Source organism: Quercus suber, unplaced genomic scaffold, assembly GCF_002906115.3.
Source record: "Quercus suber isolate HL8 unplaced genomic scaffold, Cork oak 2.0 scaffold_999, whole genome shotgun sequence".
In the NCBI taxonomy this organism is placed as follows: domain Eukaryota; kingdom Viridiplantae; phylum Streptophyta; class Magnoliopsida; order Fagales; family Fagaceae; genus Quercus; species Quercus suber.
Genome location: NW_027070414.1, coordinates 154,944 through 170,765, shown reverse-complemented (window position 1 = coordinate 170,765; position 15,822 = coordinate 154,944). Strand labels below are relative to the sequence as shown.

The 15,822-nt window shown below is 35.3% G+C and overlaps 2 protein-coding genes and 1 non-coding gene across 3 annotated transcripts; 1 reads left to right on the top strand and 2 right to left on the bottom strand.

The window, feature by feature from the left end:
* Positions 1 to 3,176: 3,176 nt before the first annotated feature.
* Positions 3,177 to 3,270, bottom strand: LOC112027491 (small nucleolar RNA Z122). Its single transcript, XR_002884479.1, has one exon. It is a non-coding gene; the product is annotated as a small nucleolar RNA Z122 (small nucleolar RNA).
* A 439-nt stretch (positions 3,271 to 3,709) lies between these two features.
* On the bottom strand, positions 3,710 to 5,467 carry LOC112027321 (uncharacterized serine-rich protein C215.13). The gene has a single exon (XM_024060002.2). The coding sequence runs from the start codon at positions 5,131 to 5,133 to the stop codon at positions 3,871 to 3,873; it is 1,263 nt and encodes a 420-aa protein (XP_023915770.2). The 5' UTR covers positions 5,134 to 5,467; the 3' UTR covers positions 3,710 to 3,870.
* Positions 5,468 to 9,264: 3,797 nt separating this feature from the next.
* Positions 9,265 to 14,459, top strand: LOC112027472 (uncharacterized). Its single transcript, XM_024060140.2, has 3 exons — positions 9,265 to 9,402; positions 13,192 to 13,467; positions 14,159 to 14,459. Exons 2-3 carry the CDS (start codon positions 13,215 to 13,217, stop codon positions 14,191 to 14,193), a joined length of 288 nt encoding a protein of 95 aa, XP_023915908.1. The 5' UTR covers positions 9,265 to 9,402; positions 13,192 to 13,214; the 3' UTR covers positions 14,194 to 14,459.
* Positions 14,460 to 15,822: the final 1,363 nt, after the last annotated feature.

The window sequence follows — 15,822 nt, the reverse complement described above, 5'->3', positions numbered from 1 at the left end:
TGCTCCTCGGCCTGGGCCTCGGGCCTGCTACATGATGGGCCGAGGCCATTAGGCCCATGGGCCCCACACTAAGAAAATACAAATAAAAGATGAAGGGTGTAATAGTTAAATTATATATTTATTTCCTTTCAATATATTTATTTGTTTTTATGAAAACCTTTTTAAGGTTTATCAAAACCTACAGTTGGTACTTCTATTTTCATCCTTATTACAATTTTCACATAAATAATGCTAACCAAAAATAGTAAATCCGAAATAAAGTGACATAGATACATCCATAAATTAGAGCTTAGTGGTACTAATATAGCACACTTTCTTAATATTTAGATAAAAAATCTATGACTTTTATATTTATTTTCCAATATAAGAACAATCGTTACTACAAGTCTATAAGGCTCTTTGGTTTTATCCTATATACACCTCACTCCCCTTATCTGGATCCTTTTTTTTTTTTTCCTTAAAAAATTCTAACCACATAATTTGGCGACTTTCATTTGCTGCGCTAATACATTGTTACAAAAATCATGTTCAAAACATCTAAAAATAGCGACATGTTTGGCAGGAACATGTCATTATTCACTACTCCAGCATATTACAAAAATTACATGTTCAAAAGTACACGTCTAAAAATAGCGACAGGAACATGTCCTTATTCACTACTCTAGCATACAAGACGAGTCTTGCCTTAATTGTTTTTTTTTTTTTTTTCTTTTTAGGCAAAACCCACCCTTTAACTTTTTCTTTTTTTCATTTCAATTTTCTAACTTTCAATTTTACCAATTCAGTCCTCTAACTATCAATTTTTGCCAATATAAGATTCCGTTAAATCTCAATTATGTGTTGCCATTAATGTCACTAAACCAATGCCGTTTTGCCTTTTTTTTTTTTTTTAATATTTCGGAATTAAAAGAAAAAAGAAAAATCTGTTAAAAAAGAAGAAGAAACTGGTTTCTGCTTTGGTTTTGGATGAAGCTAATCTGATGCTTTTTGTTTTCAGCTGAGCTTTTGATTTCAACTTTCAGAAATGAATCGCTGATAATATTTTTTCCGATCATTTCTTGAAAACAAAGACTTGGGGGTAAGATTCCCATTTAACCAACCCATGAAGATATATTCAAGCCTCTGGAAAGCAGACGACTGGGCCAAGGGGTGGCTTGGAGAAGACAAACTGGTCCAAGGCTCCCTTTGTAGCCTCTTACAAGAGCTTCCACATTGATGCATGTGAGGCATCAATGAATGCAAGGTTCTGCCAGACTTAAGGGAAGAGATGGTGTGAGAGCAGAAGGAGTTTCAGGATCTTGATGCCTTCCAATACGGAAGGCTCAGTTGGGTCTGCCATGGATACACCATCTACAACTACTGTATAGGTCGTGTTCACTTCCCTAGCCTCCCACCTGAGTGCAAACGAGACCGTGATGTTTTGAACTTAGAAGTGATGGTGGGACCAGAAGGAGTTTCAGAATCTTGATGCCTTCTCTTTTTTTATTTTCTCGGAAAACAAAGCTAGTAATACAAAGAGTTAATTAATAAATGCTAAGTGAAAAAAAAAAAAAAAAAAAAAAGAAAAAGAAGGGTGACATTAACGGTAGTTATGGACTGAGATTTAATCTAATTCTAACAAAATTGAAAGTTAAAAGACTGAATTGACAAAACTGAAAATTAAATAACTGAAAAAAAAAATGAAAGTTAAAGAATCAGTTTTCTATTTTTGCTTTTTTAATATAAAATAAAAAATTTATTCTAACTTAATCTAAATATATATATATATATGTATGTAAAATTTATTCTTAAAAACTTGAATATCAACCCTTGGCCCGCCACCCCTACAAACATTAATTCTTCATCTTAATTATTGACAACATTTTTTAAGCTGAAATTATTACAAAATTAATGTAAACAAAAATAAGTGACGTAGAATTCAGTGTTTACCGAAGATTATTACAATGCATTGAAGCATTGCTAAATGAATGAAACCAAAATAGTCAATAGGATGAGTTATTAGAATATATATATATATATATATATATATAGAGGGTCCAAAAGGACAGTATTGCCCTCTGCAATGACAGAACAATAATCAAATATACAACAAGTGGGTAAGCAACCCCTATCACGTTGTCACAACCCCAAAACATATCTTCTAATGGGGACAAAACAGATTGGCCCCAAAGGGACCTGGTCAAACACCCACATCATTCAAAATCTCAAAATCCGGACAACACACTTAAAAAGAAAGAAACTAAAAAACAAAAATGAAATGATTTTTAATTAGATCCAACGGATAAGCAATAGGTAAAGAAAGGGTCTTCTTGATATCATAGGTAAAAGAGCCCAAAACCCATCATAAGAAAGATTCTAAGCTTTAGGTCCGTCTATGTCTATCATGTAATGATCAAATTGAAGTGTATATCTCAAGTTCTCAGTTCTCACTATCCCAACGTCAAATCACAGGCGTGTTTTTTCAGCATGCGCAGGCTAATGCAGGTTCTGGTTTAGAGATTAGACGGTACACGGTGTTTGCATATTTTTTAATATATAGACCGGCGGACAACGACAAGTTGCAAATGCATTTTTCCTTACTTTAGTTTTGTTTAGCCAATTAGCCCTCACTCACTCCCACGCACATATCACATGGGTTCTCTGCCTCTGCCTCTGCCTCTGTCTCTGCCTCTGGTTTCGCAATCCTTGTAGGCCACCTGGAATGTTAAAAACTATCTAAATTTCCTTCCATTCCAGCCTAGCCTTGCCCATAATCTAAGCTTATATATGAGAAATTACATGACACCAAGTATGGAGCTAAATGGATATATATGATCCAAGAATTGTGGGGATTTAAAGAAATGAATATATATATATATATATATAATGGTGTACTACAACTGTTTTTCATTATATCACAATAATCTTTTTCCCGTAACAGCGGCATTAATAATGACAATTCATTTATCCTATCCCCTCAAAAGTCAAGGTGGTGTAACTATCCGCACAATACAAACAAGTACACTACTGTATAAAACCCTATCCTACATATTTAAATCCTATACACTAGAATCACACGTGGTCCACACCGACGCAAAGCAAAAAAACAAGATAAACAGTAACAACATTAATCTACTAGCATTAATTAATGTATTAATTATGCTAATTAAGATTGGAATATATAGAGAGAGGGGTAGCTTTGGATCAGACTGACGTGCAAAAATAAACAAATTCAGCAGAGCTCGCTGGCGCCTCTGATCACAAAGCTGTTTTTAGGCATCATTTCCCAAAACGTCCCACGCTAAACTACAAAGTAAAATTCATGGAAAGTGACTAATAAGTAATAACACATTTTTATTTATTAATCATACCTTAAGCTCTTCACCATGTAAGACATCATTAAGACAAATCTTATATCTCCCCAAACTCTAAATTTAAAATCTAAATCTAGCCCAAACCCATACTATCTCCTACGCGCTCTCAAAGCGCGTGCGTGCGTGCGTGCGTGCAAACACAAACACAGACATATTCAGATATGAACAGCAAAAAACAGAGATTCCAAACCTTTCAGATCAAGAACAACAACAAGAAGAACAGCAAGAGCCATCCTACAAGAACCTGAAACTCAGCTACTACTTCATAGATTTGGGTTCCTATTTTTTGTTTTCCTTAACATTAAAGTCAGCAAAACCTTGACAAACAACAACATAAGAAAGAAAATCCCCGCATATTTACACGATCTAAAATCAGTTTTTTTTTTTTTTTAATAACTAAAGCAACAAAATTAACAACCAATGTCATGCGGTATTTGCTTCAAAAAGAGAGAGAGAGAGAGAGAGAGAGAGAGAGAGGACATTAACATAAACAGAACAGAAAATTTTACTGCTCTGGTCAGATTCGATCGGTGCGGTTCTTGCTATTACTACTATGATAATATGAATGGCCTCTGCTGTTACCACCGGTTTCTCGTTTCTGCGGCGACGAGAAAAGCTGTCCGAACCCAAACGATTTAGAGGAATACGGGCCACGGAGCGAGCAAACCGGCACATTGAGAACCGGGGTTACTCTCACGTTTGCCGAATAGGACCTCTCCATTCCTCTGTGCTTAAACCTTGGCCCACCGTTGAAACTACTCGGACTGCTCGAGCTTCGTTCCAAGCTCTGAAACACTATCTTCCCAGACGAGTTCATTCTCGGACTATCCACCGATACTCCTCTACTCGTCGATTGGGCTTCTTTCGTAAAACTCCTTCCTGTTTTCACGTTTTTGCTGCTGTTGTTGTTGTTTTTGCCATTGCTGTCCATTTGCCTTGTCTGCTTCGGTTTTACCGGTCTCATCTTCGGCGGGTTGCGGTGGATTGAAATCGGGTTCGGATTCGGGTTTGGGTTTTGTTTCTCGGAGTCGAGGGAGAGTCTGGGGAGATCTTCGAGCTCGTGGCCCGAGGAAGAAGAGGAGGAAAGCGAGAATCGAGAAGAAGATAATAACGACTCGGATGAGGAAGAGTCTGTGTCTTTTAACAAAGGGAGGCTCAACGACGAGTCGTAAGAAGAAGATAGAGATAATGATGATGTGGCAGACTTCGAGCTTCGTTGGAGGAAGTGTTTGAGGGATTTGGTGTTTGTGGTTGTGGTGGTGGACGACGGTGTCGTTTTGGAGTCGGGTTTGGGGTTTGAGTTGTGGTAGAGTTTTTTGAGGCCGAGAAGGTCTTTCCAACGGCTAGAACATCTCGGAGCTTTGGGAGAGAAGAGGTACGGGTCGGTGCTGGAGATCTCGGGTCTCCGGCGGGTTTTTGGAGATTCCGGCGACCTGATCTCGGAAACGTTGGCGTCGTTGACTTGAGGTTTGACCGACGAGAGCTGCAGTGGCACGAGCTTTCCGTCGGAGAAGAGCTCGTCGGCTGGGAGCATGGCCACCGGATCTTCCAGCCTGAACTCGAAATCTCCGGCCGGTGCTTCCAGATCTGGTAGCTCGGAGGGAGGCAGCGATTTCGCCGGCAACGCTTGCGGCGGCGGCCGCTTGGGAGCGGCGACCTTACAAGAGTCCTCGTCGCGGCTGAAGGAGATGCGAGGGCTGAGCCAGCCGTAAGTCGCCGGAGCTAAGTCGATGAAGCTCTCCGGCGACATTCCGATGTTGTTTACACATGCTGAGGCCATTTTCTGTATACAATGTTGTTGAAGCTGTAGTGTTTCAAAAAAAACGCAAATGCTCTGAGTTTCGCCGGAGTCACATCGCCGGAAAATGTAGCAAGAGCTCTAGAAAGATTGAGAGACAGAGAGAGATTAGGGTTTTTGTGTAGTAGCTATGTTCTAGGGTTTGGAAGAAAAGAGGCTTGTTGTTAATGTGACTGAAGAGTGAGTGAGTGAGAGCGAGAGAGTTTGTGAAATGGTGTGGAATAAAATGAGGGTACATACATATATAACACCGATTTGTGTGCGTTTCATTACTTTACAGTTTAGATTCATAGCTAGACTAGTAGTAGGCCCAGTTGGCTTGTTGGCGCTCTCTTTCTCACTTGTTTTTACGTCTCCGTTTTGGCCTCTATTTCTCATTCCTATCTTTTTTTTTTTTTTTTTTTTTTTGGAGAAGTAAATACTTGCTGATATAAAATTAAGAAAATGGAAAATCATCTAGTACAAAGGACATAACTGTTTTGGCCTCTATTTCTCATTCCTATCTTTTTTTTTTTTTTTTTTTTTTTGGAGAAGTAAATACTTGCTGATATAAAATTAAGAAAATGGAAAATCATCTAGTACAAAGGACATAACATCCGTTGGAACACACTCCAACTAGATTTGATTTCTCATTCCTATCTCATAAGTTATGTCTTTAACTCTTTGTGACAAAAATCAAAAACAAATTTAAAATACATGTATAATAGTAAATTATTGTTTACTTATGGATTAAAATTTGACACCTTACCTCTTTAAGGTTAATTTAATTAAAATTTCATAATTCACTTTTATTAAAAATATAGTTAAATATATAATTTTATTTATTTTTTATGTCTTTTTTCTTCAAAAACACAAATATATATATATATAAATATAAAATCAAATAAGATAAAAAAAAAGAATCCAACATAATACTTACATTATAGAATTTCAAATCACAAGTATGGCACTTAAATTTCGATCCAAGTATATAAAGTGTCAAATTTCAAATTACATGTAAACAACTTAAATTTTAATTAAATCATATATGGATAAACTGTAATTTGACCTATATATAAAATATCATCATTTGATTATGTATAGATTTAAAAATAAATAAAAAATAAAAAATAAAACCATTTTAGTTTTGATCTCTTAAATGTATATACTCGTTTAATTTTGTCCACAAATTATAGATTGTGCACTTTAGTACTTGTTGAAGTTACGTCTAGAAAAAGCAAAATAACACATCACCTTCAATTTTCAAATCAAAATTGACTTTTGAGTTTTGATACGCTGTTTAATCAAATATTTGAAGTAAAAAAAAAAAAAAGTCTAATATCACTGCATGAAAAAATATATTCAATCTAAATGTGATTGTATAAATGTTCAATGAATGCACTTTGGATAAGATTGGGAATATCTTAACTTATTTTCTTGTCAAATTTTGGAATTAGTTATATTCCATAAATGAATTATGTAATGGATTATACATTAATTAAATAAGTATTTAGTGTGAATGAGTTGTATTAAATAACTAATTAGTAACCTGTGTATTGCATGAAAATTTTTAATATAATATAATTTCTTAGTTTTTGTTTGCATATGAAATTTGATAACTATGCATATTTTGCGGCTTTAGAAATTTTTTTCAGGATGGTCACTATACAAAATATAATAAAATAGAACTTCATATATTGACGACCAAAAAAAATAAGAAAACACTCGCAAATATATAAAGTCTTACAGTTTCCTTTTATGAGTTTTCGTATTTTAAAATTGTTGCATAATATTCCCATTATCTATATTACAAGCCACGTCTCTTTCAAAATTTTAGTTAGATACCACCGCACTTCCTTGATCTCTTAATTGTATATTCTCGTTTAATTTTGTCCACAAATTATAGATTGGGTACTTTAGTACTTGTTGAAGTTACGTCTAGAAAAAGCATAATACATCACCTTCAATTTTCAAATCAAAATAGACTTTTGATATGCTGTTTAATCAAATACTTGAAGTTTTTTAAAAAATGTCTAATATCACTTCATAAAAAAATGTTTTCAATCTAAATGTGATTGTATAAATGTTCAATGAATGCACTTTGGATAAGATTGGGAATATCTTAACATATTTTTTGTCAAGTTTTGGAATTAGTTGTATTCCATAAATGAATTATGTAATGGATTACACATTAATTAAATAAGTATTTAGTGTGAATGAGTTGTATTAAATATCTAGTAAGTAACCTGTGTATTGCACGAAATATTTTTAATATAATATAATTTTTGAATTTCTTATTTTTTGTTTGAATAAGAAATTTGATAACTATGCACATTTTGCGGTTTCAAAAAATTTTTCCAGGATAATCACTGTAGGGTCAGTTTTCGTTGCCCAAACCCAAAGGATATGGGTTAAAGGCCCAACGAACCCAGAACAATGAATTTGTAGAGAGTGGATCGAAGGTTTAGGCGCTGGCCGACGTTCACGAAGCATGAACTCTTTTCTTTTACTGAACAATACTTAGAACAATTTACAACTGAGGGATGCTCCTCGGCCCATGGCCGAAGAGGTTTTTTCTTTCCCTTTTACTTTTTCTTTTTTTCTCCTCCAGAAAACCCACCCCCTACACTTTGTTCCCCTTTCTTATATATCTCTCTCTTCCTCTTCCTGTTGATCATCTATTGGCCTCCCTCCCCGTTCGTCCCATCAGAGGCCACATCCATACTCCAGTGGTTCGCCCTGATCGATGTTACTCTGTCAAGGGGTTGCATCCCCATTAATGCGACCAAAAGGGTTAGGTGAGCGTATTCAATGCCAAGGTGACAGTTCGCCCAGGGCTTGCCCTTTCTTCGTGCTGAGGTCTCGGACGACCGAGGAGAAGGTCATCCTCGGACCCATCATGCGTCCTCGGCGTGGGCCATTTGGGCCTGGGTTGAAGTGGGCCGAGGCTACCCGATTTTCTGGCCCCACAATAGCCCCTCAAAATCTTGCTGCACGCATCCTAGGGCAGGGAGAAGGATTTTGACATCCTCGGCCTTATCCCCCCCACCCCTCGTCAGTGCTGGGGTCCATTCACCTGCCAAAGACACGTCGCCGACGTTACGGAGCACGTCCTTCTTTACTAGGTTCACCGTCCTTCTTTCTTCCTTTTTTTTTTTTTTTTTCTTTTTTCACTGGGAAACTCACTGAACCCAATGAAAAAAGAAAAAGAAAAAGAAAAAGCTGCAGTAGGTGACAGAAATGGGGCCCACAAATAGTGTGAAAAATATTGAGTGATGGGAAATGAGTGATGGTGCCAAACAAACATGGTATTTTAGAGTGATGAGTTATGAGTGATGAGTGGTGAGTGATGAAAATTGAGTGACAAAAATTGAATGATGAAAAAAGTGGTGCCAAACAGCCTCTAAGTTACTTCGTTTTGTTTGAGGTATAAAATATTTGGACTAAAAATACATGCATGACTTATGCCAAAATGCCCTAAATTGTATAATCAACTTGAAATTATTTTCAAATTGGCTTGCACCAAACACTTAAAATTGGAGTTTTATTTATTTATTTATTTTTATTTACAAATAAACAAACATAGATAGATATTTTTTTTCCTTGTAAAATAGCAATCCTATTGCAAGGTTAAAAGCACAATTGTTTATCTTAAGAAAATAATAACAAAACTTATATGAAATTGATATTCACACGACAATAATTTTGTAACTTAATTGGCATTAATGTTTCAAATTCTCTATCTCCAATGTAACTATATATATATGGCGAAACTTAAATACAATACCTTATGCTCATTTTAAAAATTTAAACACACGTCCACTTACTTAACTAGCGAAACTGGCGTTAACACTCTGTATATTTCTTTTTCTTCTTTTATTTTTCCTCTGTTATAAACTTTGAATTATCGCGACAAAACCCCAAAACCCAAACTTCTCTCAGGTGCAGGGACGGACCGAAAGGGCCCGGCCCCAACCCAAAAAAGAAAAAGAAAAAAGAGTAGGTAAATCGGGTGTTAAAACTTGGGGCCTTTGGGCCCCCTTTTCCTCCAAGAACATACCAGCCCAGGCCCCAGCCCAACAAGGAAAAATAAGCCGTTTAACCTAATTCCAAATTTTAAAAAAGAAAAGTAAAAAAAAAAAAAAGACAGACAAGAGCGACAGAGGTAGAGAGACCGAGAGAGAATCAAGCGTCAACCGCCACCGGCCACTGACCCACCGACCACGCCGCCCGCCTCTCCAACCTCCATCATCCCAATCTACCCAGTTTCAAGTATTTATTCTCTCTTTCAAAATCTAATACTGATATGATATATATTTCTCTGATGATCTTTCGCCACACTATACATTTATTGTTTGCGTGAATATGTGATTGTGTTTTTTTTTTTTTGGAAGCGCCGTGAAGGAGCCAGCTGGGTTTATTTTGAATTCAAATATGCTTCTGTCTTTATGTGCATTCACATGTATTGTGTGAATGCACATAAAGTGTTTGATGAAATGCTCTACTGGAATTTCCTTTGGTTCTCTATAAAAAAATGTGGGATTTTGAGGTAGCTAAATGAAGTTAGGTCTTTTTAGTGTTGGGTTTCCTAGAAAGTACTAGATGAAAGTAAATGGATGGGACTTAGGTTCATGTTTTGAGTTTCCAGATATGTAGGAAAATTCACACTTTCTTAGATTTCAAATGATCAAAAATCTTATATTTTAACTTAGAAAATGTGGGAAAATAAAATATGGTTCTTTTACAATTTCTAATTTTCTATTTGCTTGAATTGGGTGCAATTTGAGCTGGCTTTTGGTAATGAATTTAGTTGAGGACCATGTTTAGCCATTCTTCGGTGCTGATTGTGCTAGAGAGGTTGAGAGTAAAGGCATCCAAGACCAAGTTACAGTTTGGCATGAAGATACGAAGTCTAGGCACTAGTTGGTTTTACTGATGCATATAAGAGTTATATTTTCCTTGGGATGCGTAACCAGATATTTTCATTGAGGGACTTGAAGCAAGGCGATGAGATTAGACTTTAAAAAAAGGTTGTAACTTGTGCACAAAGCTCCGACTTGTGCAGGGTCTAGACTTTACTGGGATTCACATATATGTTCTGTCTTTGAGTTCTTAAACAATCTTAGGTGAAACAAGGAGCTATCTCATGATCTTTTGGCTCTAGGGTATATAAAAAAGAATGTAATCTGCTTTTAGTTTAGGTCTAACAGATTAATACAATGTTTTTTGTGTCTATGCTAATACATGAACTTGAAAAGCAATAGTTTGGCTTTTTAGTGATTATTTTTTATGGGAGTTACTAGACCTAGGGTGACATTGCTATTTTTAGCTTTACTTATCAATTATTGATAGTCCACTTTTTATGTAGGCATCAATTTTTTTACAATTTGTAGATCGATGTTGGATAAATTTGTGTGCTGGGTTAGACAGGGTTAGACAATATTGAATTAACTATTTTGTATCTCACTCTCTTTGGCTATAATTATCTAGCTATTTTTTCGATGTGCTTTAGTTCAAAAGGCACCTCCTCCCCTCCCATAATAAAGGGTGGTAAGGTCGTGGATTTAGAACCCATTGGGTGCATGTATAAAATTACCCATCAAAAAAAACTATCATACTATTTTTCAAATTATGAACACACAGTTATGCTAAGCCGTGGGAAAGAAGTTACATACAGAATTCTTGCAGCATACTAGATTATAGAACATTTTGACTAAAATAAAAGTACTTGGTTATGTTTATATAATTGTTGATGGGAACAAGGATCTTCTAAAATAAATTGGTATTGTTAAACAGTTGAGTATTATTAATTTTTAAACATTATTGAATCAAATCAGCCTATAAGGACCTGTACCACTAAGGAACTTTTAATTGTATGAATTATGTCATTTTAATGGTTGAACATGTATGCTACTTATCCCCCCCAAAAAAGAGAGTTGAATATGTTAGCTAAAACAGGTATATTGCCTTAGGGTAATATTTGTACTATAGTTTAATTGGTTACAATTTTCTTAGTAATATCTCAATGGACCCAATGTTTGGAGATGGTATTAGTTTTTTCAATTGAGCACAAGTTCTGTATTGGAAGATAATAAAAAGCAAGAATTAACATCTAATCAAACAGTTTTCTTGTTTTCAACATTGTTTTTAGCTATCAATCCAAACACATTTTTTGTTCTTTGTTTCCTGAAACTTTATTTATTTATTTTTTAATTACAACCTTCCAAATGCATTTGATACTAAATAAAAAAAAAAAAAAAAATCTTTTTTCCTCATTCTCAAAAACTCTTCTTTTTTTTTTCTTTTTTTTTGAGAGCATATCCAAACAAGCCTTACTTTTTAGCTTTATGAGTTGACAACATCAGGCTATTTAAACAATTTCTAAATTTAGCGGAGTTTGTGCAAGGTTTGGTTTTGCATTTGCAAGTACTTATAATGGCGGTGGTGGCTTGGATGTGGGCAGAGTCATAGGCTCAGCTGGGTACGCAGTGGACTGTTGTTTGTTGGATTTTGATGGTGATTGGGTATTGCTATGCCTTGCATGGTGGCATTGTGATTGATTTTAACTTGGTTAGGGTTGGTGTGGGTTCAAAGCCTTGCTCGGTATGGGTTCTGCGAAGGAACTTTGTGGCTTAGAGTCTAGCTTGAGGAGCGGTTATAAGCTTGGTAGTGGCTTTTACGGTTTGGTTGGAGGCAGCAGCATCAGCAATAAGGAATTGGAGTATGAACTGATTCCAAGTTGACACGGGACAGAATAGGTAGAGAATATAAAAAAATGGGGAAGAAAGAACAACATGAAAAATCTTAGGTTTCACCACCTAGAATCTGTCTAAAACCCTAGGCTTCACCACCTAAAGGTGCTTGAAATCACCACCAAACTTATAGAAACATCTCTAATATAAAAACTTTATTCAAATTGTACATCCTCAAACCACTCCTAGAGCCTCTTTTTAAAAGGCTTCAATTATTTCATTAAGCTACAATTACATCCCTTAAAATCATCTCATGAAATCTTGAACAACATTAAAGCCAAAATTCCAAATTGAATAAAGAAACCTAGTTCAAATTTCAAAAATGAAATGTGGAAAAAGATATGAAATAATTTTGGCTGTACTCCCTGCATCAATTCTATCAAACTGTTTCTTTATGTAAAGTTTCCTTTTGGCATCTTGGGGCCATTAGCTACAATCTTTCAAAAGCCAAATATAATTGCACAAATACCTCATGCCAAGCTTGCCTTTTTCAGTATAGTGGCAGTATAGCATATCAACAAACAGTCACTCCCTAGTCCCTATCCCATTAAATAACTTTAAAGTTTATAGAAAATTCTTTTTGTACACATATGGAAGACAAATCTTGAAAACAGCCCCTAAAAGGGGCCACGGGTGGTATGTATTGGACTGGAGGTGTCCTAACTGGGATATCTAATTATAAAGCCTCCAATCGATTGCTTTGTGGTTTTTGATATTTTTGTTTGTCTGCTTATCTAAATCAGTTTAGGGTAATTAGTGATGAAATGTTATGATGATTAGCAAAATTGATTGTCTTCCACATCTTAAGTCAGCAAAATTTATGGCAGTTTTATCTAAACACTGTTTTTATCAGATGTTTATCCCTCCCCCCCTCTTATTTTTTTTCCTCTATTCTTGAGAGGTGTCTCTCTGTTTTGAGTGTTTTCAAGCATGAGCCTTTGTACATTTCAAATTGGCAGTTTATCTTTTGCATTCCATGAGCAAGTGTTTATTCTGTATTAATTTGGTTTGACTGATTTTGTGGGTTGCCATGCTATGTTTTTATTGTGATGCAAGTTATTGGGAGATTAATTTTACAGGAAAAAGGAAAAAAGGAAATCAAAATATATTTTCATTCTTAATTTTTTTTTTAAAAGTAAATTTGATTATAAATTCCTCAACATTTGCAAACTAGCCATTTGTGCTGCCTAGCACCTAGCCATTTGTGTGTTAACTTTGTCACAGTCATAATATCTGGTTCTTTCTATTGAGTTTCTGACTCATCCCAGTTTCTTGACCTAATATACACTTTATGGCTTTGGTTTTGCAGACTATTGGTAAAGGAAACTAATTATGGGAACCGAGGAGACAAAAGACCCATTCAAGGGGGTTGACTGGAAAGCTGTTGGTGGTGACATGCAGAAGGACCCTGGTGCTAAGCCTGTTATAAAGAAGCGGCTCCCAAAAAAGATTAGGCAGATTCCAGAGTGCTACTTCCTTCCTCGAAGATCCCTACCATCTGCCATTGCCTTCTATGGGTCATGTATTGCTGGTGGAATTGGTGCTGGGATGCTGCTGGAGATCTGGATAAAAAAGAAGGTTAAAGGTATGCTCTTGACTTTAGACTCTTAATTCCTGCATTTTAATGTTGGATTGAACCCATCTTGTCTCCTAGTTCTGTTCACATTTACTTTCAGGCATAACAACTTATTTTCTGCATTTATAGCTGTAGACACTTATCTACTGAAGACTTGTAAAATGGTATTGATGCACTTGGTAGCTCATAACTGCCTACTTAAAATATTGAGAAGTAAAGGAAGTAGGGAAAAAAAGAAGAAAATGCCAGAAAGTGTGATCCTCTCACATTGTTTTGATAAAAGAATACGGTCTATTCTTTTGAATTGTAACAAATAAATGAGACTCAGATTCCGACTATTAGAATGATGATGATGATGATCTGCAACATTCATAATGCCTAATTCTAAATTGACGGGTGTGTGTAGCTGGCATACAATTTGGGGCAGTAGCTTTCTTCACAAAACAGTGGAAGCTATTCCCTCTCATGGTTGTGAAACTGTTAACAGTTTTGTTGTTTCTTAAACATAACATAGGACATTTTTGGAAATATAACAGATATCTAATCACTGTTGTGCTGATGCGACCAATATATATATTGTTGAAAGTCCTTACTTATAAAAATATATATATATTGTTGAAAGGCTTTATGATTATCCTATCATACTTTTGTGCTCCGGGATGGTGCTTAATGGCAATGTATCTTTGCTCTTCTATTGCAGAGGATGGAGGTGTCATATGGGAGTTTGACAAGTAGAGCCTGGATTGCATTACCGGAGTCCCTGTCTAGATCATCCTTAATGATATATGTATACCGAGGCTGTAACCTGTAAAGAAAGCTAAATAAGTTTTTAGTGCTAAAAATTTGGTCTTAGCAAGTTACGTGCATGTTGCACAAATTTTGTGTATGTTCTTAGCTTGGCTTTTTATTCAGAATTTTGGAAAATTGAATTACAGGTTCATTGTTATGAGGAATTAATTTCTTGGTGTATTTAGGAAAAAATAATTTATTTCTGTTGGCTATCCTTTTCTTCTCCTTTATGGTAAAATATTTTGCGGATTTATATGTCAGTTGTTGCATTATTATGTTCAAGGGCGGACAGAGCTTTGGGAAGAAATAGTGCTTTGTGTTCTGTATTACACGGCCCCAAGCCTAAAAAAGGAGGCATGTGGTTTGTTGATGTTGAACCTAAAACTAAGAACTAAGATGAATATGCGGTGTTGGATTTATTTCTTGTTATTTAGGCTAAAATCAGACTTACATCATTTAAGTTTGAATCCATTGTCATTTTTGTATTTAAAGTTTATTTTTTGTGCTCAACTTCACCCTTAAAGTTCACATTTGTTGTCAATTTAGTCCTTTCATCTTTGAATTTCCATCAACCATTAAAACTAAAAAAAAATTATTAAATTATCTTTTAGGTCAAAAATAAATTTCAAGATTAAAAACGAAACCCCATATCACAAACTTAACAACATCCTACCAAAAAAGAAAAAAAACCGTGTCACCCTTGGTCAAAACCCACTATCTACTACAAATCAAAATCAAACCCGCCCAAAATTCAATAATAAAATGTTTAACTTCAAAGGGAAAAAAAATATAAATCAAACCTAAAAAATCTTTTAAATCAAACCCTAACTGTAAAAGGAATCCAATGATGAACCCAATATAAATTTGAGAAAAATTGCACTAACGTTCCCTAAGATTTTTTATTATTACACTCACCTTCCTTAAAATATAAATTATTTACACTGATATCTCTCGAATGGTTGAAAAAAAATCCCAAAGAATTTTTTATTTTAAATCCCAAATTTCCTATTAAAAGGGGCATGGATGTGTGAAGTGTAAAATAGGAAATTTAATATTTTTTAAAGCATTTTTTCATTGATGGAAGATCAATTTAAATAGTTTGCATTTTAGGAAAGACAGATGTCTTATTTAAATCCAGAAGGGAGGTGAGTGTAATAACGAAAAACCTCATGCGAGTTCAATGCAATTTTTCTAACAAATCTAGGCATGAACACGGGTATTAAACACTAAGAATTTTGGCTTAGGCATTGGTACCTCATATCAAACCAGGCATCATGCTTGACCCTACGATCAACACTAGGACCAAACAAGCTAAGGTGTCACCATTTTGGCAAGAACAGAGCTCAACTACATCATCCCTATTAACAATCCAAAATCAGTGAATGAGGGAGGGAAGAAGAATGATAAGGTGAAGAAGTTGACTCTGAACAAACGTAAATTTTTCATATAGTTCCATTACAAATTGGTAAGGCAATGTTAATTTTGTTGAGCATATAATTTCTTGGTCTCAGATGGATAAACCTATGAGGGGTTAGAGAGGGTTAGTTGATCCTAGAGAAATATCATACTAACATA

What these genes read in the sequence shown, in the direction of transcription:
- LOC112027321 (XM_024060002.2), bottom strand. Translation starts at nt 5,133, where the DNA reads ATGGCCTCAGCATGTGTAAACAACATCGGAATGTCGCCGGAGAGCTTC.
- LOC112027472 (XM_024060140.2), top strand. Translation starts at nt 13,215, where the DNA reads ATGGGAACCGAGGAGACAAAAGACCCATTCAAGGGGGTTGACTGGAAA. An exon ending in GATAAAAAAGAAGGTTAAAG is followed by an intron (nt 13,468 to 14,158) that starts GTATGCTCTTGA and finishes CTTCTATTGCAG; the next exon opens with AGGATGGAGGTGTCATATGG.